The sequence below is a fragment of the Bubalus bubalis genome, chromosome 2, assembly GCF_019923935.1.
Source record: "Bubalus bubalis isolate 160015118507 breed Murrah chromosome 2, NDDB_SH_1, whole genome shotgun sequence".
In the NCBI taxonomy this organism is placed as follows: domain Eukaryota; kingdom Metazoa; phylum Chordata; class Mammalia; order Artiodactyla; family Bovidae; genus Bubalus; species Bubalus bubalis.
The window spans coordinates 174,265,841-174,293,804 of NC_059158.1; the positions used below are offsets into that span (position 1 = coordinate 174,265,841).

The following is a 27,964-nucleotide window of genomic DNA, read 5'->3' on the forward strand; positions in this document are numbered from 1 at the left end:
TGGGATTCACTGAGGGCCTACTGTGTGCCAGGCCCTGTGCTGAGCCCTGGGAGTATAGCGGTGAAAGGGCCCAAGTGCCTGAAAAGGTTCCATGTTCTGTGGCCAAGGGAAGGGGGGACTCCCTCTGGGAGACTGACATGGTCAGGCATTGTCAGTCTAGCCAGCAGAGGAGTCTTCTGTCGAAGGAAATTCATCCGCTCAACAGATATTCATGGAACATCTACTATATACAGACTGTGTGAGGTACTGGGGACACAGTGGTGAACACAACAGCATGCATGTCCATGTGCTTTTCTCTATTCACCCCCAGGAAGAATCATCCAGTCTAGCAACCACACATGTATCTTTCATAAGTCATTGGCTTCAGCCCTGGCCTCTCTCCTAAGCTTAAGACTCACATCTATTAATAACTGCTGGCTTGGCCTCATCATCATAACAATAACACATATAATACATACTTGTCCCAAGCACTGCACATAAATTCACTCATTTCAGACCTCATTAATCCTATGAAATGAGTACCGTAATTACTCTCGTTTTACAGATGATAAAAGTAAGGGATTGTTTTAAAGTAGACTAAAGTAACTTGGCCATACAGTTATTAAATGGTCAGAGACCCAACCCAGCCAGGCTGGCTCCGGAGCCCTTGCTCCCAACGCCTGAACTACTCAGTCTCTCAACATTTCCCCTTGGATGTTCTAACATCCCACACGGAAACGTGATGTCCCCTCTCCTCTCTGAATCCAACTCCAGTCGTCCACACTGCGATAGATGACATTCACCCGGCTGGTCAGGTCAAAAGCCGGGACTCATCTTTGATTCTTCTCTTTTTATTCACACCCCCTTGTCTAACCTATCAGCAATTTCTATTGACTTTTCCTCCAAAACATTGCCCAGCTCAGCTCACGTTACACCATCTCCTTTGCTGTCACCCTAGTTAGCCACCTCCTTCCCTGACTTGGAGAAGGAAATGGCAACCCGCTCCAGTATTCTTGCCTACAGAATCCTGTGGACAGAGGAGCCTGGTGGGCTGCTGTCCATAGGGTCGCACAGAGTTGGACACGACTGAAGCGACTTAGCATGTAGGCATGCATGTATTCCCTGACTACTCTGGTCATCTCCCAGATGGCCACCCTGCTCTGACTCTGACCTTCTTCCACCCCTTAAATCCTGCTGTCTTTTAAAACATAAACCAGGAACTTCCCTGGTGGTCCAGTAACTAAGACTCTGTACTCCCAGTGCAGGGGGCCTGGGTTCAATCCCTGGTCAGGGAACTAGATCCCACATGCCGCAACTAAGAGTTTGCATGCCACAACTAAAGATCCCATGTGCCTCAACTGAGACCTGGTGCGGCCAAATAAATAAATAAAAATAAATATTTTTAAAAATAAAACAAACTAGTCACATAATACCCTGCTTAAGGGCTTCTGATTTTAGATACAGAAATGTGATTAAATATATGAATTAAATCATTTAAATGTGATTTTATTTTCATACTTTAGCATGATCTCCAAGGCCCCATCTGATGCAACCAATCCTATGTCATCCCCTCCCCTCTCGCCCACTCCTCTCCAGCCCACCCTGTCCTGACAGCTGTTCCTCAAACACTCCAAGCTCCTTCCAGCCTCAGGGCCCGTACACTTGCCTGGAATTCTCTCCCCCAGGCCCTCCCTCCTCTACCTGCCTTCTTCTCCTTCAGGTTTCAACTCAAATGTCACTCCCTCAAAGAGGTTTCCTCCAACTCCTTCCTAACCCTGGCTCAGGAAGACAGTTTTCCAGCTCTCCATCCGTTCCTTTCCTCCGTTCTATTTTCAGAATGCTTTTCATTATCTGAAGTTGCCTGTGTGTGTGCTAAGTTGCTTCAGTCGTGTCCAACTCTTTGCGACCCTATGGACTCTATTCCACCAGGCTGCTCTGCCCATGAGATTCTCCAGGCGAGAATACTGGAGTGGATTGCCATGCCCTCCTCAGGGGATCTTCCCCACCCAGGGATTGTACCCACATCTTTTAAGTCTCCTGCATTGACAGGCGGCTTTTTTACCACCAGCCCCACCTGGGAATCTGTTGACCTGCTCGTGTGTTTCCTTAATGTTTACTGAGCCCCTACTTTGTGTCATCACATTATTGAACTTAAAAGTCAAACATTCAGCTATTTTATCAGCAATGGTGGGTTTATGTGGGAAGAACAGAGAACTGCAATTCCGGATAAGCAAGCCACAGCAAAAAGCACAGGCAAATCCAACAAAGGAAAGGAGCTTTACCTTACAGAGATAAAGAAGAAAACTAGGTGGGGTTGTTTTGAACCAAAGTACACTGGAAAAAAGTGAGAGTTATGGTGATGATGGTTTCTCATTGGCTGAGTTGCTGGAGTAGTTGATTTCTTTTTTTTTTTTTTTTTTTTTTTTTGGCCACAGAGCATGCGGAATCTTATTTCCCTAACTAGAGGTCGAACCTGTGCCCCCTGCACTGGAAGCATGGAGTCATAACTACTGAACTGCCAGGGGAAGTCCCCATAGTTGATTTCTTCTAGGACAAGAGTCAGTTCCCAGGCCTCAGGCTACAGACATAACCCTCCAAGGCCTGTTGGAAACCCCACATACAGCAAGCGAGGGGACCTTCCACTGCTGCTCCCCATTATTTGCATTAACGTCCAAACCACCCCACCCCACCCTCACCTCGTCCATGGGAAAATTGTCCTCTGAAACCAGTGCCTGGTGCCAACAAGTTTGGGGACCACTATTCTAGGAGATGCAATGTACATCTTTTCCTGTTGGGGCCTGTAATTGATGATTCTTCCCCATTGAAGAGTGTTCTGTAATTGACCTGGAATGGTACTGCTAGAGCTCCCTCTTCTGGCCTCCCAACTCCAAGCTGTGCTGTGCTGTGCTAAGTCACTTCAGTCATGTCCAACTCTGTGCGACCCTATGGACTGCAGCCTTCCAGGCTCCTTTGTCCATGGGATTCTCCAGGCAAGAATACTGGAGTGGGTTGCCATGCTCTCCTCCAGGGGATCTTTCTGACCCAGGGACTGAACATGCAGCTCCTGTGCCTCCTGCATTGCAGGTGGATTCTTGACTGCTGAGCCACCAGGGAAGCCCTCCAAGCCGTGAGGTTACCTTTATTCATTTCCACAGTGTGAAGGGCTGTTATCTCCAGCACCAAGAACAGAGCAATTAAATCTGTTGAGAGGAAGTGGACTTGTCCAGGCTCTGAGAGAACAGACATTGGTCAGATGTCAAGTGTCACTGGAGAATGAGAAGCACTTAACAGAGGACTCAGTCTAACTTGAGGGTCAGGACATTTGAGGCAAGACCTGAAAGATTTAGGTACAGAGATCAGAAAGTAAATATTGTAGCTAGTTTAAACTGAAAAGAATCTATTACAGGGTGTTTAGTTCAGTTCAGTTCAGTCACTCAGTCATGTCCAACTCTTCGTGACCCCATGAACCAACCGCAGCATGCCAGGCCTCCCTGTCCCTCACCAACTGCCGGAGTCTACCCAAACCTGTGTCCAATGAGTCGGTGATGCCATCCAACCATCTCATCCTCTGTCGTCCCCTTCTCCTCCTGCCCTCAATGGGTCGCCAAGAGTCGGACATGACTGAGCAACTTGCTCAGTCATGTCTGACTCTTGGCGACCCATGAACTGTAACCTGCCAGGCTCCTCTGTCCATTGAATTCTCCAGGCAAGAATGCTGGAGTAGGTTCCCATTCCCTTCTCCAAGGGATCTTCCCCATCCAGTGATTAAACCCAAGTCTCCTTCATTGCCAGCAGATTCTTCACCATCTGAGCCCCAAGAGAAGCCCTAAATAAAAGACCTGAAATAAACAAATTTCAGACTGAGCTTTCAGGACTGACTCCCAAAATCACACCATGGAACCAGGTTACCAAGATAGCTGCCCTCGCTGTGTACCCCTGCTGAAGCCACCAGGATCAGGGAGCCCCTGCGGTCACCACTGCAGAGTCACGCCATGCCTGTCACCATGGATTGGCACCACCAGTTGACCCACTGCCAACAGCACTGCCCAGCCCTGTCTCGAAACCTGGTGCCCACAAGCTGGAAACAGCCAAAGAAAAAAACAAACATCTGTAGACAATGCTTGCCTGCAGAAACTCACTTCCACCTTCCAAAGGTCATGTACGCGCTTCCAATTGGCTGAAGCTAAGTCACACCCAGAACTCTAGTTTTAAGTGAAAGGGAGTCTGGGAAACGTGTTTTCAGCTTTCTAGCTCCCGCACTAGAGCAGGTCCAGAGAGGAGGGGTGAATGGATACGAGTGACAGTCCATTGTATGCATGATTGCGTGCATGCATGTGTCCGTGCATGTATGTGTGCTGTGTATATGTTTACATATGTGTGCATTTGTGCCTGTCGGTTACATGTGTACGTGTGTACATGCTTGTGTGCATGTGTGCACGTGTGCACGTGTGATGGGCCACACACAACTGGAGAAGTAACAGGCCCTCAAGACCAGAAGGAGGAGGCATTAGCAAAGAAGCCATCACAGGCATTTATTCTGTGAGGACCTGGACCAGAGCTTCTGAGGGCCATTCCTCCAAAGTAGGAGAACAGGCTTTAACTGTCCAGTAGTTTAGTCTTACTTCCTTATATTGCTGATGGGAAAAGCAAAGCCAGAGGAGTTGCGTCCTCCCCTAAGTTTTGTCCTCCACACTGCAAGTTGAGGCATTGGCCTAAACCGAGCTTGGGTCTAATTAGCCAGAATATTTTCAGGTACGTGTGTGCATGCTCAGTCGCTTCAGTCATGTCTGACTCTGAGACCTCATGGACTGTAGCCCACCAGGCTCTTCTGTCCATGGGATTCTTCAGGCAAGAATACTGGAGTGGGTTGCTATGTCCTCCTTGAGATCTTCCCCACCCAGGGATCAAACCCGCGTCTCCTACATGTCCTGCATTGGCAGGCAGGTTCTTTACCGCTAGCACCACCTGGGAAGCCCAGTATTTTCAGGTACCCACTCCTAACTCTCAGGGAAGCTGCAAAGTGACAGTTGACTTTCCTCACCTTTGTGAGGAGGCAGGAAAGGAAGAGGGTTTTGGGAATGTCTGTTGGTTAACCACAGTGTTTGGCTCATGAAAGCACCATGTTTTGTGGTTTACAAACCAGCTACTACTGCCGTTTTACGGAAGCTGCAATGGAGGACCACAGAGAACAACCGTGTTGCCTAAGTTCAGGCGGTGAGATAGTGACGAGATAGCTGTGGAGACAGAACTGGAGTCAGAGCCCTTCCCAGCCTACCACCCTGCCTGTTTCCCCATGTGATCTGTGAGCTCTGCCTTCACTCTGCCCAGATATTTGTTCCAAAACTGGGTCCAAGGTTGCTCCAGGGCAGGCTGGCTGAGGCTGCGGCTGGTATCTCTGCAGGGACCGCAGCCCAGGTGTTGGGCAACAAGTGTCCAGGGACGGAGCATAGGCCCTGGGGGTTGGGATCAGCCACTTCCTCATGAGCAGTCCAGCAGGGAAGCCCAGCCCAGCCCCACAGACCAAGAAAGTGACAAAGGAGAGTGAGAGGGGAGAGAGGGGAGAGAGGATATGAAGAAAAATAGGAAGGACCTGAGGAAGGAGGTGATGGAGAATTAGGAAAGGTGGGGGAGGATGGGAGAAAGCCACGGTGCTGCAGCAGGGGATGAGGGGGATACAGAAAACGGGCCAAAAGGCCGAGTGGACTTCCAAGCCCTGGGCAGGCAGTGGCTCAGACCTGACACCACACTGACCACCAGCTGGTGGAGGATGACCACCGTCTCCTCAGAGAGAACAGGGGCAGAGCGAACATGGAGGAAAAGCCCTCCCCACCCGGGGGGATCAGAAGTGGCTTCTCAGAGCCAAACTGGGGCCTGGAGCTCCTTTACCAACATTCAGGCTCTTCACTCCTGCCTCCTTCCCTGCCAGGTCCAGCCCAGCCCAGACCCCAGGACAACTCATGCTCAGTATGTGTTTGTTGAATGAATAACTGAGCAACAGAGATAAAAAGAATAAAAGTGCCCACTTCGACAAACGCTTGAAAAAGGTTATCAGGAGCACAATGTGGGCTTTTTCTCCCTAAGTTGAAATACGGAAAGAAATGAAATCTTTTGTGTTGTGGGGAGGAAGGCTAGGCTGCTCCATGGAGAGGGGTCTCCTTCAGCTGAAAGCTACCAGAGACAAAAGCATCCATTAAGGCGTGTCTCAGGGGTGAGAGGAGGCTTCCTCAGACCCCTGCCCAACTCCAGGCTCCCACCGCCTCTGCCCCGGGTCTTGGTACCTGCCGCCAGCGGCTGCACTCTCCATTTCATCCCAGAAAATCTTCCCAGAATAACCATCTGACCATGTCACTGCTCTGCTCTGTACCCTCTGGCACCACCTCTGTAACAACTCACACCTTCACCACCTCTCCCCTGCTCAGAAACCCTCCATGGCTCCCCTCTACCCTGAGAACATTATCTGGTCTCCTGTGCGACTCAGGCCCAGCCCATCTCTCCAAAGCCCACACCCGCTCCTGACCCTCACACACTCTGGGCACACCAGCCTCCCTACTTTCTCACTGGTCTTTGAACACCTTGCTCTCCTTTTCTGGCTCACACACCATGTCCTCTCTCTCGTGGGCATTTTCACTCCTGATCCAGCCGACTCCCACTGACAGGTGCCTTGGCTTCACCTGCTTGGGGCCCGCATGCACTGATGCTGCCCCCCCAGACTTAGAGCTCCTTAGAATTGGCCCGTGTCCCTGGCCAACCACATCCCAGCCCCCAGTGAACTACCCCAACACATCAGTATCTATCTGTTATCCCCACAAATGGAAGGGGCCAATGACCTGGCGATGGACATCACGAGGGCAAGAACCAGACTCAGGGGCCCCCAGCCAGGAGCTTCTTCATCCCCCTGCACTTGGTCGTGTGCCTTCAGAGATGAGCAGGCTGTTTCATCTGAGCCCGACAGCTGCCTTTTCCATCTGCTGAATGAGGAGCCAGGGCCTATAGGGGAATGACTTGCCCAAGCCCACAGGAGCCCCAATGGCTTCTGCAGTTCAGCAGATCCGGGCCAGCTTGGCCAACGTTAGAGGACATACTCTTCCCCACTGCACCCTGGGGCCCAGAGCAGGTGCCAAGTCTACAGCAACAAGTGGAGCGTGGTTACAAGTGCTCCAGCAGAGCCTGGAAGACCTCGGGTGGGCGCTGGTAAGATGAGAGGCAGCCTCTCAGCCACCCACATGACCCCCTCCCCCACAACTTGACTCTGGCCTCATCACTTAACACCGCTCCAGGGCCCCCTTTTCTGACCCCCCAAGGCTCCCTTTCCCCAAAGCCCCTCCTTCCTCTATAACCCCACCCTCAGGCTCTCCATGACCGAGTCGCAGAGCCAGGACCCTTCTGTCTGACCTTTGAGGTCCCCCATGGTCTGGCTCCTCAGCCCCCTCTGCCCTGACATTGTTCCCAGCCGCCAGAGTGGTCCCCAATCAGGAAGGGGCCCACCTAGAGGGGGAAAGGGCAAAGACACGGGAGGCACACGCACTGGCTTCTTTATTGGCGGAGTCTGCGAGACTCAGTAAGGCACGGAGTCCAGGAAGGGGATGGGCCGTCCCGGGGTGCGTGGTCAGGAAGACCGGGGCCTCAGTGCCAGGCACCCCATCGCAGTGAGCACTTCCGCTCTGAGCAGCTCTCAGTGTTTCTCTCCTTCAAGACCCTCTCCTGGGGAGCCTTAGAACAAGGGGCCCTTTTTTCGCAAGAGGGTGAATGTAGGCAAGTAGGGGCAAGGGGAAGGAGGCGGCAGCTCAAGTGGAGAGCTGGGGACAGTGGCAGGGAGGGATCTGATGCTCGTCCTCCCTGAAGGCACTAAGAACAGAGGGGCCCAGCTCAGGGGCAAGCCCTGGAGGCGGGTGGGGGCTCAGCCTGCCATCACCAGCCCCAAGGCACCAGGTTGGACTGGCTGCAGGGGGCTGCCTCAGCTGAAGTCGCGGTTGGGCAGGAGGAGGGGGGCTACCAGGGTCCACAGATAGAGGAGTAGCCCCGTCCAGCTGGCGCAGATCTTCACCCACACGGCAGTCCATGTGCTGATCATCTTCCGGGTCTCACCAGGTCTGGAACACACCATCATCCCAGTGAGCCTGGCCCCGACCTTAGGATCCAGTTGTGACCCCTGACTTCACCTCTGGCTCTTACCCTGTAGCTCTAGTCCTATCTCTGATATATTTGACACTTGGCCTTGTTGTGGTTGCCGTTCAGTTGCTAAGTCTGACTCTGCAAACCCAGGGACCGCAGCATGCCAGGCCTCCTCTGTCCTCCACTATCTCCCAGAGTTTGCTCAAATTCACGTCCGTTGAGTCAGACCATCTCATCCTCTGCAGCCCCCTTTTCCTTTTGCCTTCAGTCTTTCCCAGCATCAGGGTCTTTTCCAGTGAGTAGGCTCTTTGCATCAGGTGGCCAAAGAACTGGAGCTTCAGCTTCAGGCCTTAAGACCCCAAATACAGTTCTTGACCTTGTACTGTAGACCTGACCCTGACTTCAGTTTCAACCCTGACCCTAGTCCTGGTGTAATATTGTGACCTGACTCTGGTCACTAACCCTGTGATCCTGATTCTGTGGCCTCGTCCCTGGTCCCTGACTCTGGGACCCTGAAGCACCTGACTTTAGTCTTGACTCTGAACCTCAATCCCATAATCCCAAGCCTGAGTTTATGACTACGGTTCTGGTGTCTCTGACCTCAATTCTGACCCTTGGCCCTGTCCCCGGAGTCCTGGCCTCTAACCTTGTTACTCTGATCTTCGCTCTCTGACTTGGCTGCTTCAGTCCTGGCTTTCTGGCCTTGAAACTCCAATTTTAACCAAATGACCAAATCTGTGACTTTATATGGCCCCAGTCCCAACTCTCAACTTCATGACCCTGTTCTTGACCCTGTGACTTTGATTCTGACCCCACACCCTGCTCCTAACCCTCCAACCATGAATCCCAAATGTGATCCCACAACCCCAAACACTACGCCTGATCTGCAAACTTGGTCTGCCCTGCCCAGGCCTAGCCTCACCTCCCGTGAGCCCCACTTCTCAGGCACTCAGCGAAGGTACCAGCTACTGAGCAGACCAGGCACTGGCAGGGAAACTGAGGCAGAGATGGGGCAGGCTCCCTGGAGGGTCCTAGAGAGACACCTCCTTGCCCAAGTCTTGAGCAGGGGCCAGGAAAGCCCCAGCACAGGGCCGGAGGGAAGGCATGTGGCACACACGCTGTGGGCAGGGAGGCTCCGTCCACACACCTGTACCAGTTGGTGAGTGTCATCATGATGTGGACAGAAGCGAGTACCAGGCACAAGTGGAAGAAGGAGTAGCTGTAGGTGACACCGTCCTGCTCGTTGTCAAAGGCCCGGCCCTCGGAGACCACCACCTGCTGCTGCTGCTGCGTGGCGTCCAGCACAGGCGGGCACTCCTCCGTCTGCATCAGGCTGTTCACCTGCCGGTGGTCTGAGGAGCGCAGACTATGGGAGGTGGGGGGAGAATGTGGGCACAGCTGCTGGACCATCACCACCAAGGTGAGCAACTGGGCAGTGCCAGGGGGCCTCACACACCATGGCACTGGTCTCAGTGACCATGGGCACCAGGGTCCCTGAGCCTTGGGAGCCGGTGACCTGGTGGTTAGGCCCTCAGCCCTGGAGTTAACAAATTGCCTTGACTCTCCCCTACTTCCTGTGTGACCTTGGGCAAGACACTTAACCTCTCTGAGCCCCTGATTCCTTGTCTATAAAATCAGAGGTAACAGTACCTCCCTTACAGGGCTGGTAAGGATTAAATGGAATATCACTGTGACCTCCTAGCACTGTGTCTTGCAGAGTACACACCAAATAAACGGCCCCTGTTATTCTGATTGTTTATCTGCCATTTCGGTAAGCATGTATGGAGAATCTAGTACTGCAAAGGCTCATCCCACGTATTATATAGTGTTTGCAGTAATGCTCACCTGCTGTTACATTTGGTTTCCTTTTATTCATTTTAAGTAAGTAGGGTTAACTATTGCCTCCTTTTCATAATAAAAATAACAGTGATGATTTTTTATCATTGCTTTTCTATAATGAGGTCTTGACATTTTTAACTATATTGAATAGTTTGAGACACATATACAATTTTGAAGACTCAACACATATCTTGAAAAAAAGTGAATGAAGACCTGGATTCCAGCCCATTCCATCACATTGAGAAAGCACTGCCTGCTGAGCTTGGTGTCCTGGCTCCCACACCCTCCCGTCACTTGTGGCTCAGGGCTCCCAATCATGATTCCTTCCCAGAGACCAGCCCCTACCCCCACCCTCTGCTTACCTGATGAAGACAGTGCACAGGATGAAGACGACGAGACCCACGATGCTCGGCGCGTCCCACCAGTGGGTCTCGTAGCCCTCGGGGCCTGCCAGGACCGTCCCGTTGCCAAAGTGGGTCAGCAGGTGAGGGTTGCATTTCTGATCTGGGGATGGGAGCATGGTCACCCTCAGCCCACGCAGACCAGGTCTGAGCAGCCAGGGAGCCCAGAAGATGGGCTCAGATGGACAGACAGGCACACAACCAACCGTCCAAGTCCTGGCGACAGCACTTAGACAAAACAACAGAGACAGCTCCAGGAATGATGGGGTCCTCCCCCCTCCCAGAAGGACTGAGTCTTGGAATGGGTGGGGGCTGGGGTCCCTGACATCTTTGAAGGTCCCCAGCCTAGGAAGAAGACCAGGCCTCCCGGAACCCAGGCGTCTACTCACCGGGGACGTTGGACAAGGCCAACCAGGTGACAAACATGGTGTAGAGAGTGATGACCGAGGCCTGCAGCAGACCCGAGTTGGGCTGGGCATCCTGGTGAGAGCGGCCCATCAGTGTGACTCCTGCCAAACCCGGTACACCCCACCCCACCCCCACCTAGCCCACTCACACCCAAGTGGGGGACCTCAGAAACCCCCACCACCCTGGCACCATCCCACCCCACACCCTTTGGGAGAACATACCATCTGGGCCACCTACTGCCCAACCTTGCCCATCCAAAGGTGAAGCCCTAATTTTTTCTCTTAACCAATTAACTGACTTGTTCCCCCACCGAGAAAACCCTTCAAGGGCAGCATCTCTTCACACTTCGAGATAAAGCTCTCCTCCCTTTACCCCACCTCTGTCCTCACCTGGCCACCCCCCCTGCCCCGCCCCGTCCCCGCCACCTCCTCCCTGCTGACTGCTCCTCAGCCACAGCGGCCACCTCTCTGTCTCAGCCTCCACCTAGTCCTTGCCAACCTCAGGGCCTTTGCACTCACCATGCCCTCCTCCCAACATGCTACTCCCTCACATCTCTGCACTGGCAGCCGCTCTAGAATTCAGGCTTCCGCTTAAACAAGAACCCCCAGAAGGCCCTGAAAACCCTGACTGCAGAAGCCCTGGCCCTGCCAGCCCACCTCCCTTTCAGCCCCCATTCCATTTATTTCTTTACATAGCACTTACTACCCAAAGTTATCTCACCTGGCCTCATTTCCTCACCTGGCTTGTTCCTTCCCAGTCCCCACCATACATACACACACACATACACACACACACACACACACTCACACTTGAAAATATGAATCTGAACTCTACGATTAATAGCACAGGCTCTGGAGCCAGTCTGCCTGGGTTCAAACCCCAGTTCCACCCCTTACTAGCCATGTGACCTTAGACAAGGTCCCTTTCCTCCTTTAAGCCTCTATTTCTTCATCTGGAAAGTGGGGATGATGATGGTGCGAGGACTGAATGACATAATAGATGCTGTTAACTGTCAGCTATTATCATTCCTCCTCTTACTCACAGCTGTATTCCCAACATCTAGAAGAGTGCCTGGCACACAGTGGGTGCCCAAGAGGTATTTGCTGAATGAGTACTGATTGCTGTGTGACCTGGAACAGATGCATCACCCTCTCTGGGCTTCCAATTTCTCACTGGCAAAAGGAAGCTCTGGCCCAAAGGAAGGTTCCCAACCTTTCTGCTGAGGACCCTCAAAGACTATCTAAGCTACCTCTGAAACCACTGATGGGCTGATATCCCAAAATGAAATACCACTGGACTCAGAAGATCTCCTTTCTGAAGAACAAAAGATGGCGTTGGCAGCCCCCACCCATTATCCCAGACAGTCTGAGACTGGAAACTGGAAGTGCACCTTCTACCACCACTTCTTGAGGTCACTTAGTGACCTTTCCTAATATTCTCCTGATTTGCATAAAAACTGATAACACTGAAATAATGACAACAGCAGCCAATGCCTGATGGATATCAATAAGCCAGGCACTGTTTTGTGTTCACAAACATGGTCTCCATTTGAGAATAACTCCAAAAAGTGTTATTGTCCCCATTTAACATCTGAGATGAGAGAGGCACAGGGAGGTTAAGGCACTTTCCCAAAGACAGTCAGCATCTAAATGCAAGAGTCGAGACTCTCACCCAGGGAGGCTGACCTGGGAGCCCACGCTCTTGGCCCCAGCCTCTGTGATGGAGAGACCCGGCTCCCAGCCCCCAAGGTTCCTACAAGAAATCCCACACACCGAGGGGCCTGGTTTCAGGTTAGGCAGAGACAGGCAGGGCTCTCACCTGGATCTTGGGCAGAACAGCAACGATTGAGACACAGACACAAAGAGTGAGGTTGAGGCCAATGAAAACCTTGCCCTCGTAGCAGGCACCGGGCTGGGTGTAGTAGACGAACAGCAGCGCCACAGCCGTGATTGACAGCGCGTAGAAGAGCAGGGTGAAGAAGAAGAGGCCTGGGAGGGAGGGGCAGCAGCAGGTGGGTCTGGAGGCACAAGGACCCCCATCCCTCGTCGGGCAGTCATCTGGTCTCGGGTCCCAGCTTCCTCCTCCAAGGAGTGCCTGCTAAACTTCCATCCTCATCCAGTCTTCCTGAGCACCCACCCTACCCTGAACTAAAATGATTCACGTGCCACAAATAAGGTCACCATAAATATAAAGACAATGAATAGAGAACAGTCTTTCAAAGCGTGAACTAGATGCGTGGTGATCAGGGAGGTGTGACAACCAAACCAACCCCAAGTGAGCCTTTCTTCTCGACCGATTCAGAAAATCGATCTGAAAAAGGACCCATTCTGCTACTGGGGATTCAATAACCAGGGGTGATTTGAAGTCTGGTCTGGCTGGGTGTGGTCAATTCTGCAGGGCTTGCCCCACCGGCCCCCTCCAGGGCCCTCCAGCGCAGCTCTCATCTGACCCACCTCAGCCGCCCGGATCAGCCGCCCTGCCCACACATACCCTTCTCTCCATCTGCCATGGACGGCTCCGTTCCTGTCCTAAGGCAGGAGGCAGCCTGAGATGCCCTCCAGGTCGCCGTCCTTCAGGGACCCCCTCCTCAGTTAGCTCAGCGCCTGCACGAGGCCACGGGGTAACACTGACCTGCGTACCAGGCGCGGGAGTCACACTCCTCGGCCTTGCACAGCCACCGCTGGTTCCAGGAGTGCGCAAAGTCGATGAGCAGCAGTAGCTGGATGAGGAGGAAGATGAAGGAGCCCACGACACCGAAGTAGAACCAGACTGGGTGGGGAGAGGGGAGGGAAGCAAGGGGGTCCGGCCGTGGGGCAGCAGCCTAGGGCAGGCACCCTGCAGGGTCTCTTCTCACGCTCACTTTCATACATTCAACAGTCATTCATGCCACACCCCGTATTGATGTCCCCTCCCTCAGGGAGCCCCAGGCCACACACAGAGATGCTTTGTAGCAGGGTTAGGGTTGGGTATCAAGGCAGGTCCCCTTAACCCCCAGAATTGCCCAAAGGCCACATGGCCAAGCACCAGAGTCCTGTCTCCTGGGTGCAAACAGCAGTACCCACCAGTGCTTGTTCCTCTTGGTAGCCCCCATCCCTTCCCACCAAGGCCACCTACTGTTGGAGAAGGAGCCATCGGGGATGTAGAAGGCGCCCACGGTGATGCCCACGAAAATCAGGAACTTAAAGAACCAAAACCTACGGTGCAGAAATGGGTAGGTCAGACTAGAGCTGAATAGGGGGAGAGGAAAAGCTGGCCCCCCAGAATCCCACCCCCACAGGACAGGTACTGGGAGAGATGGCAGGGACTTTCTGATGATCTGATGGAAACAGAGAGTCTGTCCTGGCCTTAAAAAAAGTCCCAAGGGGCAGAGGGAAGGACCAATTAGGGGTGAGGATGGCCACCCGGGATTCTGTGGCACTAAACTGTTGTGAAACCGTAGGCATGTATTGTCTTTCCTGGGCTTTATTTCCTCATCTGAGAAATGGGTATTGCTCAATGAACTGATCTCTGTGCTGTGTCCTCCTGCCTTCAGCAGCTTCTCAGTCTGAAGGTGGGATCTGGAGACAGGCCGAGGATGGGGAAATCCATTGCGGGAGGGCCTCAGGGTGCAGGTGGGGCCCCCTCCTCACCCGTTCTGGATGGCAGCCCTGGGGTCTCGACTGCTGCGCACACAGACCATGAGCAAAGAGAAAAGGAAGAAGAAGGCCGCCATAGCGAAACACATGCGGTAGACGGCGCGGTGGCCGAGCAGGGAGCCACAGTCGATGTGGCCCTGCAGGACGACGTGGGATCCGGTCCCCTCGTTACACACCCAGGGCAGCTGTGGAGACAGACAGAGCAGCTGGAACACCCCACCCCACCCAGAACCCAAGGTGACTCTGCCCAGGCCTCCCCACACCAAGGCAAGAGGTTCTCCCAGGAGGCCTGGGCTAGACGGCAGTCTGTCCCTCCCACTTCCATCCACCACCCATCTCCATTCCCACCCACCTTTGCCGCTCAAGTCCCGTGAGTGAGCCCCCCAGGGACAGACATCCAGTTAGATCTTGTTAATTTCCCTACTATCATCTCACAACCTCAGGACTATACCACACTGTCCATGGCAGGATTTTCCAAAGCGCTCTCCTGTTACCACTTACATCAGAATCCGCTGAGGTCCCCTGTCCTATGGAACTAGAGTCTCTAAGGTGGAGTTTGAGATTCTGCATTTCTAGCACACTCCCCAGGGGATTCATGCCTCTGTGCACACTACCATGTCAGAACCTCTGGCCTCATTGTGTCACTGGCTATGAAATATTGAGATGGAGGGAAGACAAGACCCTCAAAACTGGGCTTATGCATCAAAGTGAGGAGAGCCTGCCCTGGGCCACTGTCTGGCACGGGGGCAGTAACAATTCATGAGACTCCCCAAGGGGACCATGGCTTATGAGAAATGAGGAGGATCAAACCCTCCTCCCAGTGTGAAGAAACAACCCCCTAATGTCAAGCTTGGATCATTGGTGTGCTGGACACTCCTGCCCATCTCTTTTTTTTTTTTTTAACTTTTTGGCTTTTTTATAAGCAGTTGCACCGTGGGCTCAAGGCTAACATGTTCCACCAAACATCAAACTGGTGTTTCTTGAAAACTGGGCGTCTGGCTAAAATGAATCTCCAGGTTCCCTGGTAATTGACAATCGTGTTCCTTTATGGACGGGGGGGGGCTAACAGCCAAGGATGGTGCCAGGACGGGGGTGGGGTGTGCAAATGGTGCTAAGGGGGAGGTAGGCTTTGGGGAACATGGAGGGGGTTTCATCCTCAGCGGTCCACCGGTTTTCATTTGTGATTCACTCCAAACCCTCCCTGTCCTGCCCACCTCTTGATCAGCTGGGCCCCCTGGTAGCTGAGCCTTCGCCAGAGGCCAGGTCCCGCGGGCAGCTCACCTTGTAGAGCTGGCTTTCCACGCCAGGACTCAGCATGATGATGCACACCAGCACCCCGAGGAAGAGGAAGACCGTGAAGAAGAGGCGGCTCAGCGTGGAGTTGTGGCTACAGGGGCAGCAGCTGCACAGGATGCAGGGGGCAGAGCCGCAGAGGCAGGACGCCTGCCGGGAGGGCGGGGACGGCACCTTACTCTCTGCCTCCTCTCCCTTTCCCCGCCCAAGCACGCAGCATCCTCCTGGGGCCCACTGCCTGCTGCCTGGTCAGTCAGTATCTCCAAACCTACGCAGAGCCCTCCCATGCCACGCTACGGAAGGATACCTATTCCCCCAATGTCACCCCATTTAACTTTCAAGCCCAAGGGAAGAGGCCAAGCAGACCAAGGCTGGAAAGAGGCTGGGTCGCCCAAGGACACACAGCCAGCAAGCAACAGAACGCAGATTCAAACCTGGATCTATCCTCAGGGGTTACTGTGGCTTCGGAGAGAGAGAGCTGAGGTCACACTGTTTCTTATTTCAGATGAAGCAGAGTGGAAAAAAAAAATCCAAAAGGCCAAGTCTGTCGCTAGTTAGCCATGTAACCTTATACAGTTCACTTACTCTCTCGTAACCTCAGGTTCCTCTTTCATAAAATGGAAATCAGAGGGTACCTGGTTCTCACATGGCAGTTTTAAAAATAAAATCAGGATTTTAAATTCTAACTCCCTCAGGCTCCCTGTCCTCCTTCCCTGCTTTTCTCCAAAAGACTTAGACAACCACCTGATTGGCTTCACATTGACTCATGGTGTCTGCCTCTCACTGTTAACCTGTGAGCTCCACCAGGGCAGGGGGGTTTATCTGTTTTGTTCACCAGGGAGGTGCCAGAAATGGGAACCAGGCCTGACACATCATGGGGAGTTCAGGGACTATCTGTTGAATGAGAGTAAAGTGTCTGGCATGGTACCAGACATATGTTAAGACCTCAAGAAACAGCAGGTGCTGATCACTCAACATCTGCTGAATGAACGGAATGAAGGATATGAGAGGTTGGGATTCCCGCCCTGGGGCTGCACCAGTTTGGACAGCAGAGACGTCTCAGGCACCTCTGCCCTCTGTCAGCCCCTCCCTTCCAGGGGTTGGCTGAAATCGCTTAGGGGCTGGTGATGCCACTCCATTCATAGCTGTAGCCTCACCCCACAGAAGCCAGTTCCACAGCCCAGCCTTGGAGGAAACGGGCCCACATCCAGATATCTGTGGGTCACTGTTTCTCTTCCTCCAAACAGCTCTGACTCCTCATTCAGGTATGTGAGAGTTGGGAGGGCAAGAGACACAGGTTCCACCCTCCTGGAGTTTTCAAGGGTAGGAAAGTGACTCACCACATCCTTACACCTGTCATGGTAAGTGCTGTCATGAGAGTGACCGGTGGGGACCTAGTTTAGATGGGAGGTGGCAAGTCACTGCCCTGAAGGGATGCCATTAAAGCTGAGAGCTGAACAGTGAGGACTCACTCTCCTGGCCAAGACGAAGAGTGTTCCAGACAAAAGGAAGAGAGCCTGCAGTGACTCTGGGGGTGGGCAGGAGCTGAGTGTGGAGGAAGGAAAAGAAGGCCTTGTGGCCAAAGCTTTGAGAGCAAGTGGGTAGTGAGGTCAGCCAGGCTGGTGGGGCCTGGCAGCCACGTACAGGACCCTGGTGTTCTTCCTATGAGCAACGGGCCTCCATGGCCATTGGGCACCACCTCCCAAGGAGGAGAGGGACAGGAACAGCCTTCTACTAAGTGACCAGCTTTGTGGAGAGAGGCTGAAAGGGTCCCTTGCTCCTGAGACCCTGTCCCCCGCTTTCTGGACTGGCCACAGGGCACTGCACATTCTGCTTGCGGTGCAGCTGCCTTCCCGTCTCCTCCCTCCTCCCCTCAGACTGGAAAGGCCCCTGGGAATGCCCCTTGTAACCTATCTCTCTCACCCACAAGCCAAGCACAGCATGGATGCTAAATGAAATGCCTGCAGAATGAAATTCTCCCTCAGGGTCCAAATCATAACAATCCACCCATCCATCAATTTCTGGTTGTATCTTGCAAACCCCGCCCATAGCCCTGACTCCTATCCATGGCTACCTGGGGGGTGGGGTGGTGAGAAGATAAGCAAATGACAGAAATAGTGTTTTATAAGCATAAAGAGATCAGAGAGATTAATAGACTTGCCAGAAATCACACAGCAAGTGGATGGCAGTAATAATAGTGATGGCTTCCCTTTATGATGAGTTACTCTGTCCCAGGGGAGAAGGCAGTGGCACCCCACTCCAGTACTGTTGCCTGGAAAATCCCATGGATGGAGGAGCCTGGTAGGCTGCAGTCCATGGGGTCGCACAGAGTCGGACACGACTGAGTGACTTCGCTTTCACTTTCCACTTTCATGCATTGGAGAAGGAAATGGCAACCCACTCCAGTGTTCTTGCCTGGAGAATCCCAGGGATGGAGAAGCCTGGTAGGCTGCAGTCCATGGGGTCGCAGAGAGTCGGACACGACTGAAGCGACTTAGTAGTAGTAGTAGTACTCTGTCCCAGACACTGGTGAGCACTTTGTCTAGACTAAGCCACACTGACACTATGAAGTATGTTGTAACCTCCCATTTATAAACGGGGAAACTGAAACTCAGGGAGATGGCACGACCAAGGTCACGTTGCAAGTAAGCCAAGGAGCTGGGGTTTGAGATCAAGTCTGTCTGCACCAGGGTCTGCTAAGTCATCGATGGCAGTCTCGTTCAATTTCAAAACACTCCAGCAATGAAAATAGTCCCTTCAGTGCCCAAGAGAACCAAGGGAGGCCAACAGGTACTGTTCATGGGGTTAAAAAGCAGACATTATTTTGCCAACAAAGGTCGTATAGTCAAAGCTATGGTTTTTCTAGTAATAATGTATGGATGTGAAAGCTGGACCATAAAGAAGGCAGAGTGCTGAAGAATTGATGTTTTTGAACTGTGGTGTTGGAGAAGACCCTTGAGAGTCCCTTGGACTGCAAGAAGATCAAACTAGTCAATCCTAAAGGAAATTGACCCTGAATATTCATTGGAAGGACTGATGCTGAAGCTGAAGCTCCAAAACTTTGGCCACCAGATGCAAAGAGCTGACTCATTAGAAAAGACCCTGATGCTGGGAAAGATTGAAGGCAGGAGGAGAAGGGAATGACAGAGGATGTTATGGCTGGATGGCATCACCAACTCGATGGACATGAATTTGAGCAAGCTCTGGGAGATGGTGAAGGACAGGGAAACCTGGCATGCTGCAGTCGGACTTGACTGAGCGACTGAACAACAGGCACTGATCTCAGGAACCAAGTAGCCAAGTATCCAGGTCAAGCCGGGCTCTGGCTTGTTACCATTTTCATCTGAGACGTTTGAGACACAAGAAAAACTGCCACACTGCAGTCAGGGAGGCTGGCCTTTCAATTTACTCTGGTTCTTAGAGATCAAAATCCAGGTATTTCTGATACCTGAAATCTCAGGTTTCCAAGGACCTGGCTGGTAGCCAGAGAGACCAGGTTTGGGAGACAGAAATACACACAGCCCCTTCCTCCCACCCTGGCTGCTTCTGGAGCATCCTTGCAGTTGTTCATACATGCTGATCTCCACTCCCCACCTCTGGGGATCACTCCGACACAACTTCTTCCTACACAAATATCAGTCCACGGAGTAAAAGCAGACACCCGCACACACATATACACACGGATGTTCACAGTGACACTGTTCACATGAGGAAAACAATAGGGGGAAGCTGAAAATAACTAAATGCCCATCACTGCACCATGATACTCCCCTCTTAGAGGGATCTCTCTACTGGATGGAGCAGATGTGCTGGTAACACTTAAATAGGTATATGAAACTAAATATAGTTAAATGTAAAGTATACCCAATAAAGTTGATTTTATTATTAAAAAAAAAACAAAAATTTTAAATTAAGAAAAAAAAACTAAAATAGGCACGAAGCTTTAGGTTGCATGAACTTATCAGAATATCAAGAAACTGCAAATGACCTCTTTGCCCCACACCAGCAGACAGTGGTGGATTACTGACCCCATGGAATGGTACAGAAGCAGGAAAGATGAAAATCTCTAGATTGACAGCAACACAGGCTATGCTTGGGATGCAACGTGAAAGGCCAAGGCAGACTATTACACTGTTCCTACACTCAGATTACAATATAGCCCTCCCCAAATGCACCTAGGGGAAAGGCAGCGATGGAGAAGCACCAGAACTTAGACTGGTGGAATTATAGCACCAGCCAGATTCTCAGAAAGGAGAACTCAGAACTCAGGAAACCCAGGGCCGGAGCATCTATAAGCTGCAAGGTTCCGTGGCACCCCCGAACTAACTGAGCCACCCTGCTACTGCTGCTAAGTCACTTCAGTCATGTCCGACTCTGTGTGACCCTATAGACGGCAGCCCACCAGGCTCCCCCGTCCCTGGGATTCTCCAGGCAAGAACACTGGAGTGGGTTGCCATTTCCTTCTCCAATGCATGAAAGTGAAAACTGAAAGGGAAGTCGCTCAGTCATGTCCGACTCTTCGCGACCCCATGGACCGCAGCCCACCAGGCTCCTCCGTCCATGGGATTTTCCAGGCAACAGTACTGGAGTGGGATGCCATTGCCTTCTCCCAAGACAAAACACAGGAGAGAAGAGGGCAGCCCAAGACTATTTCAAGCACACTTCTTTCCCCGACACAGTGTGAAGAGGAGAAGGCCCTGTCATGCCCCTGCCACCAGCTGGCAGGATGACTTTAGACAAGTCTTTTTTCTCCCCTGTGGGACTCAGTTTCCTCAGCCATAAAATGGGCTTCCAGGCAGGGCAGTGAAGCAGCTTGGAGCCCATCAGACAGCCATGGGTTTCAGCAGCTTCCCCACTTCCTCAAATGTGGTGTCCGGTGCTTTACTACTGGCGGGCGCTTACAGAACAGCCGTTGCACACCAGCTGCAGGCTAAGTCCCACAGAACCCTCCCGACATGCTGAGAGGTGGTACCACTGTGCACCCCACTTTACAGACAAGGAGAGAGGTTCTAAGTCACACAGCTGAGAATAGACCAAGCCAGGATCCAGACCAACCAGTCTGATGTGAAGGTCTTTCATACTCCCTCACCTGTAGAAGGCCATACCTAAGTATCTGCTGACTGTCCAACTCACCCTGTGCTGACCTGCTTGGTGACTCACATCCCCAGTGGGTCTATCTTATCTCCTCCTGGCCAGGCAGGACTCACCTTCAGTCCAGCACAAACACTGACCAAGAGAGCCACTTGTGGACTTCCCTGGTTGTGCAGTGGATAAGAATCCACCCACCAATGAAGGGGACACGGGTTTGATTCCTGGTCTGGGAAGATTCCACATGCCACGGAGCAACGAAGCCCATGTGCCAAAACTACTGAGCCGGCGTTCGAGAGCCCATGAGCTGCAACCACTGAAGACCGCTTGCCTAGAACCCGTCAGCAACAAGAGAAGCCACCACAATGAGAAGCCCTTACTTGGTGACTAGAGAGTAGCCTGACTCTCTGCAACTAGAGAAATGAAGTTGCAATTCAGCAATGAAGACCCAGCAGAGCCAAAAATAGGTACATACATAAAACTCTTTTTTTTTTTTTTATAAAAGAGCCACTTGCATTCCCTACTTGCTGTGACAGATTTGCATCTGACCAAGGGGACCCACGTATGCCAAAATGTTGCCCCTAAAGATGCCTGACAACCCCTCATTAGAACTTCAGTCCTCTCAGGCAAGTGTCCATTGAAACACTGTTATTGGTTATCCAGCAGTGCCCAACAGCACCACTTAATACTACGTGGCTGTGGGAAAATCATCTTCTCTCTCTGATCCAGCTTCCTCAGCTGTGAATAATGTTAACTTCCTCACTGGGGTTGCTGTGAGGACTAAATGAAAGGATATATACAGAATGCTCACTACACCGCTGGGCTCTGAATTCTGGGCCTACAGTAAGGACCTAGTCAATGGCGGCTATCATCAGTATCACAATCTGCAAAATAAGTTAACTCTGTCACAGTGGTGGGGGAGTGGGATGGGTGGGTAAATGGCACCGGTGAAGGGCTCAGCACAGCACTTGGCATGCAGTAAGTACCCGGTAAACATCAGAATGCCAAGGGGAGGCTCCTAACAGGAGGGGCAGGTCCCTTGCAGACATTAGACACCTGCAATCTCCGGAACCTCCTGATTCTACTCTGGGCCAACCCTGCCCCTCAACACCCAGAATATGAAGGGAGGGGAGACGTGGGCAGAAGCCTAGACTAGGGATCAGATATTAATCCTGACTGTGCAGATCTTCCTCCTTTCACTGTGCAACCTTAAGCAAGTCGGCTAAACTCTCTGGGCTGCAGCCTCCTCATCTATAACCCATGGGTTGGCGCAGACCTGTCTGGTGCCTTCTGATTCAGCATTGCAGGAGCCTGACTCAGAGACCAGCAACTGGTTCCAGAGGGAATTCTCCACCCACCTTTTAAAACGATAATAACAATAGCTCCTGTTTGGAGAGCTTACTGTGTGCCAAGAACAAGGCGGGGCACTTTTAAATCTTGAGGGAGGCAGATGGAGAGACAGAGGCACCCGGAAGTGGCAGGTTTCCTTTCAACAACCTCCCCCACCCCCAGGCTAGCCCAGATAGAAGGAATTCTAGTCAACTCCAAGGAAACTCTCCCTCCCCAACCAGGAAGCAAACCCTTTCGGGCCAGAGCTCCAACCCAAACCTTGGTGTCACTGGGCAGGAAGAGACCTCAGGAATCAGCTCCTGCACATGCACACGTGCGTGCACACACACACACACACACCCTTCACAGATGGGAACATGGAGGCCCAGAGGGGACAAGGGTCCAGGGACCCACTCTATAGCCTCTCTGTGCAGACACCCTTCTCAGAAAACAGCTGTAAAGTACATCTCTCTAGATCCCCAGCTGTGGGCCCCAACACCCCCATCGTATCATTCACACACATCGGGGACAAAGGAAAGTTAAGTCTGGGATTCAGCAGCCACCAGAACCCCCTCCCCCTTCCTCTCGGCTCCTCTTTGTGTAGGGCAGAGGGGGAGGGGGCTGCCTGAATGAACCTCAGATTTAATGAAGGGAAGAGGGAAAGGAAAGGGGGCTGGGGAAAGGAGAAAGGGCCTCCCCTCCGGGGTCTGGCTGACACTCCTCCCCTCTGCTGGCAGCAGCGCCAACAGAAGCTGGCTGCTCCCCAGGTCCCCGAGCAGACGACCAGGTAGTCCCTCCCCGCCCCCACACACCCCAACCTCCCTCAGGTCCTGGGTTTCCCCACCCAGAGTTGGGCCGGTGTTGGCGTAACCCGTAAGACGGACTCAAGCTCGCTCAAGATCGGCTTAGAAAGGCAGAGAGGATCTTCCTCCCCACCCCCTACTTCGGCCCTGGGGCCTAGGAGGGAAAGGTCTGGGGTTCACTGGAAAAGTGCCCAGGAGTCTGGCCTGAGCCAGACTGAAAAAAAGGGACAAGGCACAGAGAAACTGATAGCCCGGACAGACACGGAACCATAAAGACAGACAATGACAGATGTCAAGAGGCTTCGGACGGACAAAGACAGTCGGACGAACGAACGGACAGATATGAGACACATACAAAGGGACAAACTGAGGCAGACGGGCAGGGACAGACAGCCTGACTGACACACAGAGAAACAGAGGACACCCGGCAGAGAGGGGCAGGGACAGGCAGGCACACAAAGAGAGCGTCCGGGAGGCAGACGAGAGGCGCACTGCCAGGACTACTCCAAGTTGGGCCAACTCGGGCTGCAGCGCCCATCCCCGCCCCGAGCTCTGGGCCTCAGTCTCCCCAGTTCCCTGGAGGGGCGCCCGCCCAGGACACTCCCTTCCCCCCGACCCAGGGCGCCCCACCCCTTCCCCCGCGGTAACCCGATCGCCGGACACCAGCCGTCTCCGGCGCCCGTGGGCCCGGGATGGGGGTGGGGGGACTCGATGAGCCGGGGTACCCGAGGAGCGAGGAGGCGGGGTGCGGGCCCAGAAAGACAAGTTTGGAGGAAGGAAAAAGAAGAAACTATTTGGAGGAAGAAGACAAGACAAAAGTGCGAGCCCGAAGAAGGGGCAGGCGGCGCGGGCAGGCGACGGGGTCAGGACTCACGCAGCTGAGCAGGGAGCAGGCGCCCAGACAGGCCCCCATGTTTGCGGCGGCGCGGGTCGCGGGGTGCGGGCCGAGGGGCGCCGGCTCCTGTCCGGCTCCAGGCGCCCGGGACTGGCCCCGCCCCCCGGCCCCGCCCCGGCCCGGCTCCGCCCCACCTGCCGAAACCGCTCGCCGCTTTCCGGCGGTGTTCGGGCCCTCCCGGGACTCACCTGGGGCAGGTGCGCTGGGCGGGACCGTAAGGAAAGTGGGGGTACCGGGGATTCCAGCTGCCGCGCAAGCCACGCAACTGGACTCACGTCCGGATACAAAGTGATGGTTTGGAAATAGGGAGACCTGGGTTCGATTCCCGGAGAAGGCAATGGCACCCTACTCCAGTACTCTTGCCTGGAAGTATTCATCCCATGGATGGAGGAGCCTGCTAGGCTGCAGTCCATGGGGTCGCTAAGAGTTGGGGTAGGGAGAAGTGTTGAGGTCGTGTTGTGGCCTCGCCGGGAATCGAACCCTGCTGCTGCTGCTGCTAAGTCGCTTCAGTCGTGTCCGACTCTGTGCGACCCCATAGACGGCAGCCCACCAGGCTCCCCCGTCCCCAGGATTCTCCAGGCAAGAACACTGGAGTGGATTGCCATTGCCTTCTAGGACACAGCCTTGCACCTGTCCTCCCCTCCATCCACCTGTTCTTCAAGCTCGACTGACTCCCGGCTTGGACCACATGCTCCCCAGAGCCCGTTGCGCTTGGTGATTCATCACTCCCCAGAAACACCCAAACCTGGCCCCCAGCTAAGGAGCTCAGAGGGATGGGTGGGTCACATTCCTGCCAGACCATCCCGCAGAGAGGTGGGAGAAACCCAGAAGCAGGGCTCTGTAATTACACTCGCTTTACCCTCCAGCCCTCTCTCCTCACCCAACCACAGGTGGGATAATGTTAGGGAAGAAATCTGTGTGCCTCGAAGCTGGCCCCAGGGTCAGAGATCTGGGCCTGCCTACATCCTTGATGAGTCAGCGGGCGCCAGCCTGAGCCATTCATTGTGTTGCAAACAAACCCTACACTTTCCCTCCTCCACACTTTCGTTCACAGGTTACCCTCCCCCTGAAAAGTCCTTTTTATCCTCCTCTCAGCCCTTCAAACTCTTGGTCCTATCCCGTGTCTTCTCAGTGAAGAGAGCAGCCACTGCCCTGAAACCATTACCTGGCCCCAGTAGGGATAACTAGCCTCCTGCATCTCTGTGTTTCTAAAACATGGGACTCCTTTATGGCCTCACAGATAACTAAAGTTACCACACAGCTAAGCTCATACCAAACTCTTCCACCTGCGTGATGCGTGCTCAGTCATGTCTGACTCTTTGTGACCCTATGGACTGTAGCCCACCAGCTGCTCTGTCCATGGGATTATCCCGGCAAGAATACTGGAGTGGGTTGCCATTTCCTCCTCCAGGGGATGTTCCAGACCCAGGGATCAAACCTGTGTCTCCTGCGGCTCCTGCATCAGCAGGCGGAATCTTTACCACTGAGCCACCTGGAAGCCCCAAACTCTTCCACCTACGTGGTCCCATTCAGGCGCTACAGTAACCCTGAGAAGTAGATTAACTCCCACTTCATCCCATTTTACAGATGAGGAAACAGGTTCAAAGAAGTAAAGTGACGTGCTAGATGTAAACTGAGCACTTAATACAAATCAGCTATGACTATTGTGGTTGCTACTATTGCTGCTCAAAGCCACACAGCTCAGAAGGGCCGACTAGAAGACCGCCCAGTCTGGCCCCAGTCTCAGAACCCAAGGCCTGTCTCCGACATCCTATTGCCTCTGGGTGAAAGCAGATGTGACAATACCCACTGTGCCTCTTTTTCTGTCCAATCATGTCTTCAGCCCTAGTCTGAGACCCTTAAGCGACTTTGAGCCACCCAAGGACTATTTGATTCACCTCTGGTGTGTCCCTCCCCTGACCTGGGCACAGCACAGGGCTTGGCACAGTAAGGCAGTGAAAGTGCCCCAAATGAATGAACTCCTGAATGTTTCCCAAAAGCCCAGTGTCCTCATTCTGCCACTCAGCAGTCTGAAGTGAATCCTTCTCATGGCCACCCTCCCCAGGGTCATCTTTTGACATTTCTGCCCCAAGCATCAAATTTTCCATCCCTCAACCTCTCCCTTTCCAAGACCTGGTCTAGTAGAAAATGGCTAGTGGTCCAGTGGCTAAGATTCCATGCTCTCAATGCAGGGGGCACCGGTTTGATCCCTGGTTGGGGAACTAGATCCTGCAAGCTGCAGCTAAAAATCCTGCATGCCACAATGAAAAGATCCCACGTGCCGCAACTAAGACTGCTGCTGCTGCTAAGTCGCTTCAGTCATATCCGACTCTGTGCGACCCCATAGATGGCAGCCCACCAAGCTCCCCGTCCCTGGGATTCTCCAGGCAAGAACACTGGAGTGGGTTGCCATTTCCTTCTCCAATGCATGAAAGTGAAAAGTGAAAGTGAAGCCGCTCAGTGGTATCCGACTCCTAGCGACCCCATGGACTGCAGCCTACCAGGCCCCTCCATCCATGGGATTTTCCAGGCAAGAGTACTGGAGTGGGTTGCCATTGCCTTCTCCGGCAACTAAGACTCAGCACAGCCAAATAAATAAATAAAAATATTCTCTAAAAAAAGAAAAAGAAGGGCTTCCCTGGTGGCTCAGTGCTAGAGTCCGCCTGCCAATGCAGGAGACACAGGTTCAATCCCTGATCTGAGAAGATCCCACAGACCTCAGAGCAGCAAAGCCCGGGGGCCATAACTATTGAGTCTGTGCTCTAGAGCCTGGGAACTGCAACAAGAGAAGCCGCCTTGCAGAGAATCCTGCTCACTGCCACAAAGAGTAGCCCCGGCTGGCTGCAACTAGAGAAAAGCTAGTGCAGCACTAAAGACCCAGCACAGCCAAAAATAAATAAATATAAAAGAAATCGCCCAAGACCTCAACAAGCAACACCTGACACCCTGGTTCTGTCCCCGCCTCTCATACCCTCTGCCATCATGGAGGTCACTTCTCCTCTGAATTGGGCGTGATTATCCTACTTAACCTCACAGAACAGTTGTGAGTGTCTGGAAAGCATTTTAAGAAATAGGCAGTCATCTGAAAAGAGGGAGGGATTAATATGCTTGCAAGTGTAGAGAGACAGCCCCTTCTGACTTTTTTAGACTGAAGCTTTCCAGAACAGGAAAAACAGAGGTTGTGCCCTCACCCTACCCACGATGGCAAACTGGGCTTTCACATTCCTACGTTGCCCTGGACAGAGGGGCAGACCCCTCCCCACCCCATGCAATAAACTCACTGTGTTGCCTGGTCCTGGTGCCTCCTCCTCTTTCAGCCTCATCCTTCTCATCTGTAAAATGGAGATAATTGTTTCTGCTGCAGTTATCTCAGGGGACCAGTGAGGAGGTGGATACAGAGGCTTCATTCCTCGGTATCCTGACCAACCCACCCACCTTTCTCCCAGTCTTAAATCTCTTGCAAGGGACCAGAATCACTCTGTCTTTCACACCTCCAAGGGCAAGATTGGAGTCAGCAGCTGTGTGATTCTGGCAAATCGCCCATTCTCTTGGAGCCTCACTGGAGGGTTGGGGTTCAGGATCACCACAGCTCTTCCAACCATATAATGCCATGTAAACTATGTCCATTGAGAGAAAACTGCAGTGATCATTTGGTCCATCCCACTCTGCCCATCACCCAGCCGAGACAGATGCTAAACTCTCCAGATCTCAAGGAAGCAAGCTCTGGCTTCTTGGGCCACTCACCCCAAGAGTTCTCTTATCTGATCTCATTGGGGCTCAGTTTTCAAATGTGCAATATGGGAATAATCCCCTGATCAAGCCCCTGGTGCCCCCTAGTATCTCCCAACCATCCTTGCCCGTCTCTCTCACCATCCTCCCGTCCATGGGGACTCAGATGCACTCTGGCTTTGAGCCTCCTGTCCCCTTGCCTTCGCTCTCTGCACTGGCCTCCACTTCCTGCTTCTGACCCATTTACAGAGCAGGACTGAAGCTATCCCTTATGAATATTCACGTAGGTAATGAGGGCTTGGGATTGGGGGAGCATCTGGGAAGAGGCATTAACGAGACACCATCCACCTACTGTCCCCACACACAGCCCCCTGTCAAGGCTGCCCTCCCTCCCAAAGGGTGCTCGGGAGTTTGAGGCAAAGGTTGAAGTAACCGCAATAATAATATGCACAG

General features: G+C 52.9%; 1 protein-coding gene across 2 annotated transcripts; it reads right to left on the reverse strand.

Annotated features, from left to right (window-relative positions):
* Positions 1-7,489: 7,489 nt before the first annotated feature.
* Positions 7,490-27,731, reverse strand: SERINC2 (serine incorporator 2). 2 transcript variants are annotated; one of them, XM_044937990.1, is made up of 11 exons: positions 27,653-27,731; positions 27,064-27,114; positions 15,656-15,817; positions 14,369-14,559; positions 13,854-13,933; positions 13,371-13,508; positions 12,558-12,727; positions 10,721-10,811; positions 10,293-10,434; positions 9,239-9,457; positions 7,490-8,069 (listed from the first exon to the last, which is right to left on the reverse strand). In XM_044937990.1, the coding sequence occupies exons 1-11, from the start codon at positions 27,665-27,667 to the stop codon at positions 7,934-7,936; spliced, it is 1,395 nt and encodes a 464-aa protein (XP_044793925.1). In that variant the 5' UTR covers positions 27,668-27,731; the 3' UTR covers positions 7,490-7,933. The 2 variants fall into 2 exon arrangements, with proteins under 2 accessions (XP_044793925.1, XP_025134344.2); XM_025278559.2 differs by lacking the exons at positions 27,064-27,114; positions 27,653-27,731 and adding an exon at positions 23,762-23,899.
* Positions 27,732-27,964: the final 233 nt, after the last annotated feature.

Excerpts from the sequence above, each read along its gene's own strand:
- SERINC2 (XM_044937990.1), bottom strand. Across the intron at positions 14,560-15,655 it reads TGGAAAGCCAGCTCTACAAG|CTGCCCTGGGTGTGTAACGA; the intron begins GTGAGCTGCCCG and ends CTGTCTCCACAG. Across the intron at positions 13,934-14,368 it reads AGGGCTGCCATCCAGAACGG|GTTTTGGTTCTTTAAGTTCC; the intron begins GTGAGGAGGGGG and ends TCTGCACCGTAG.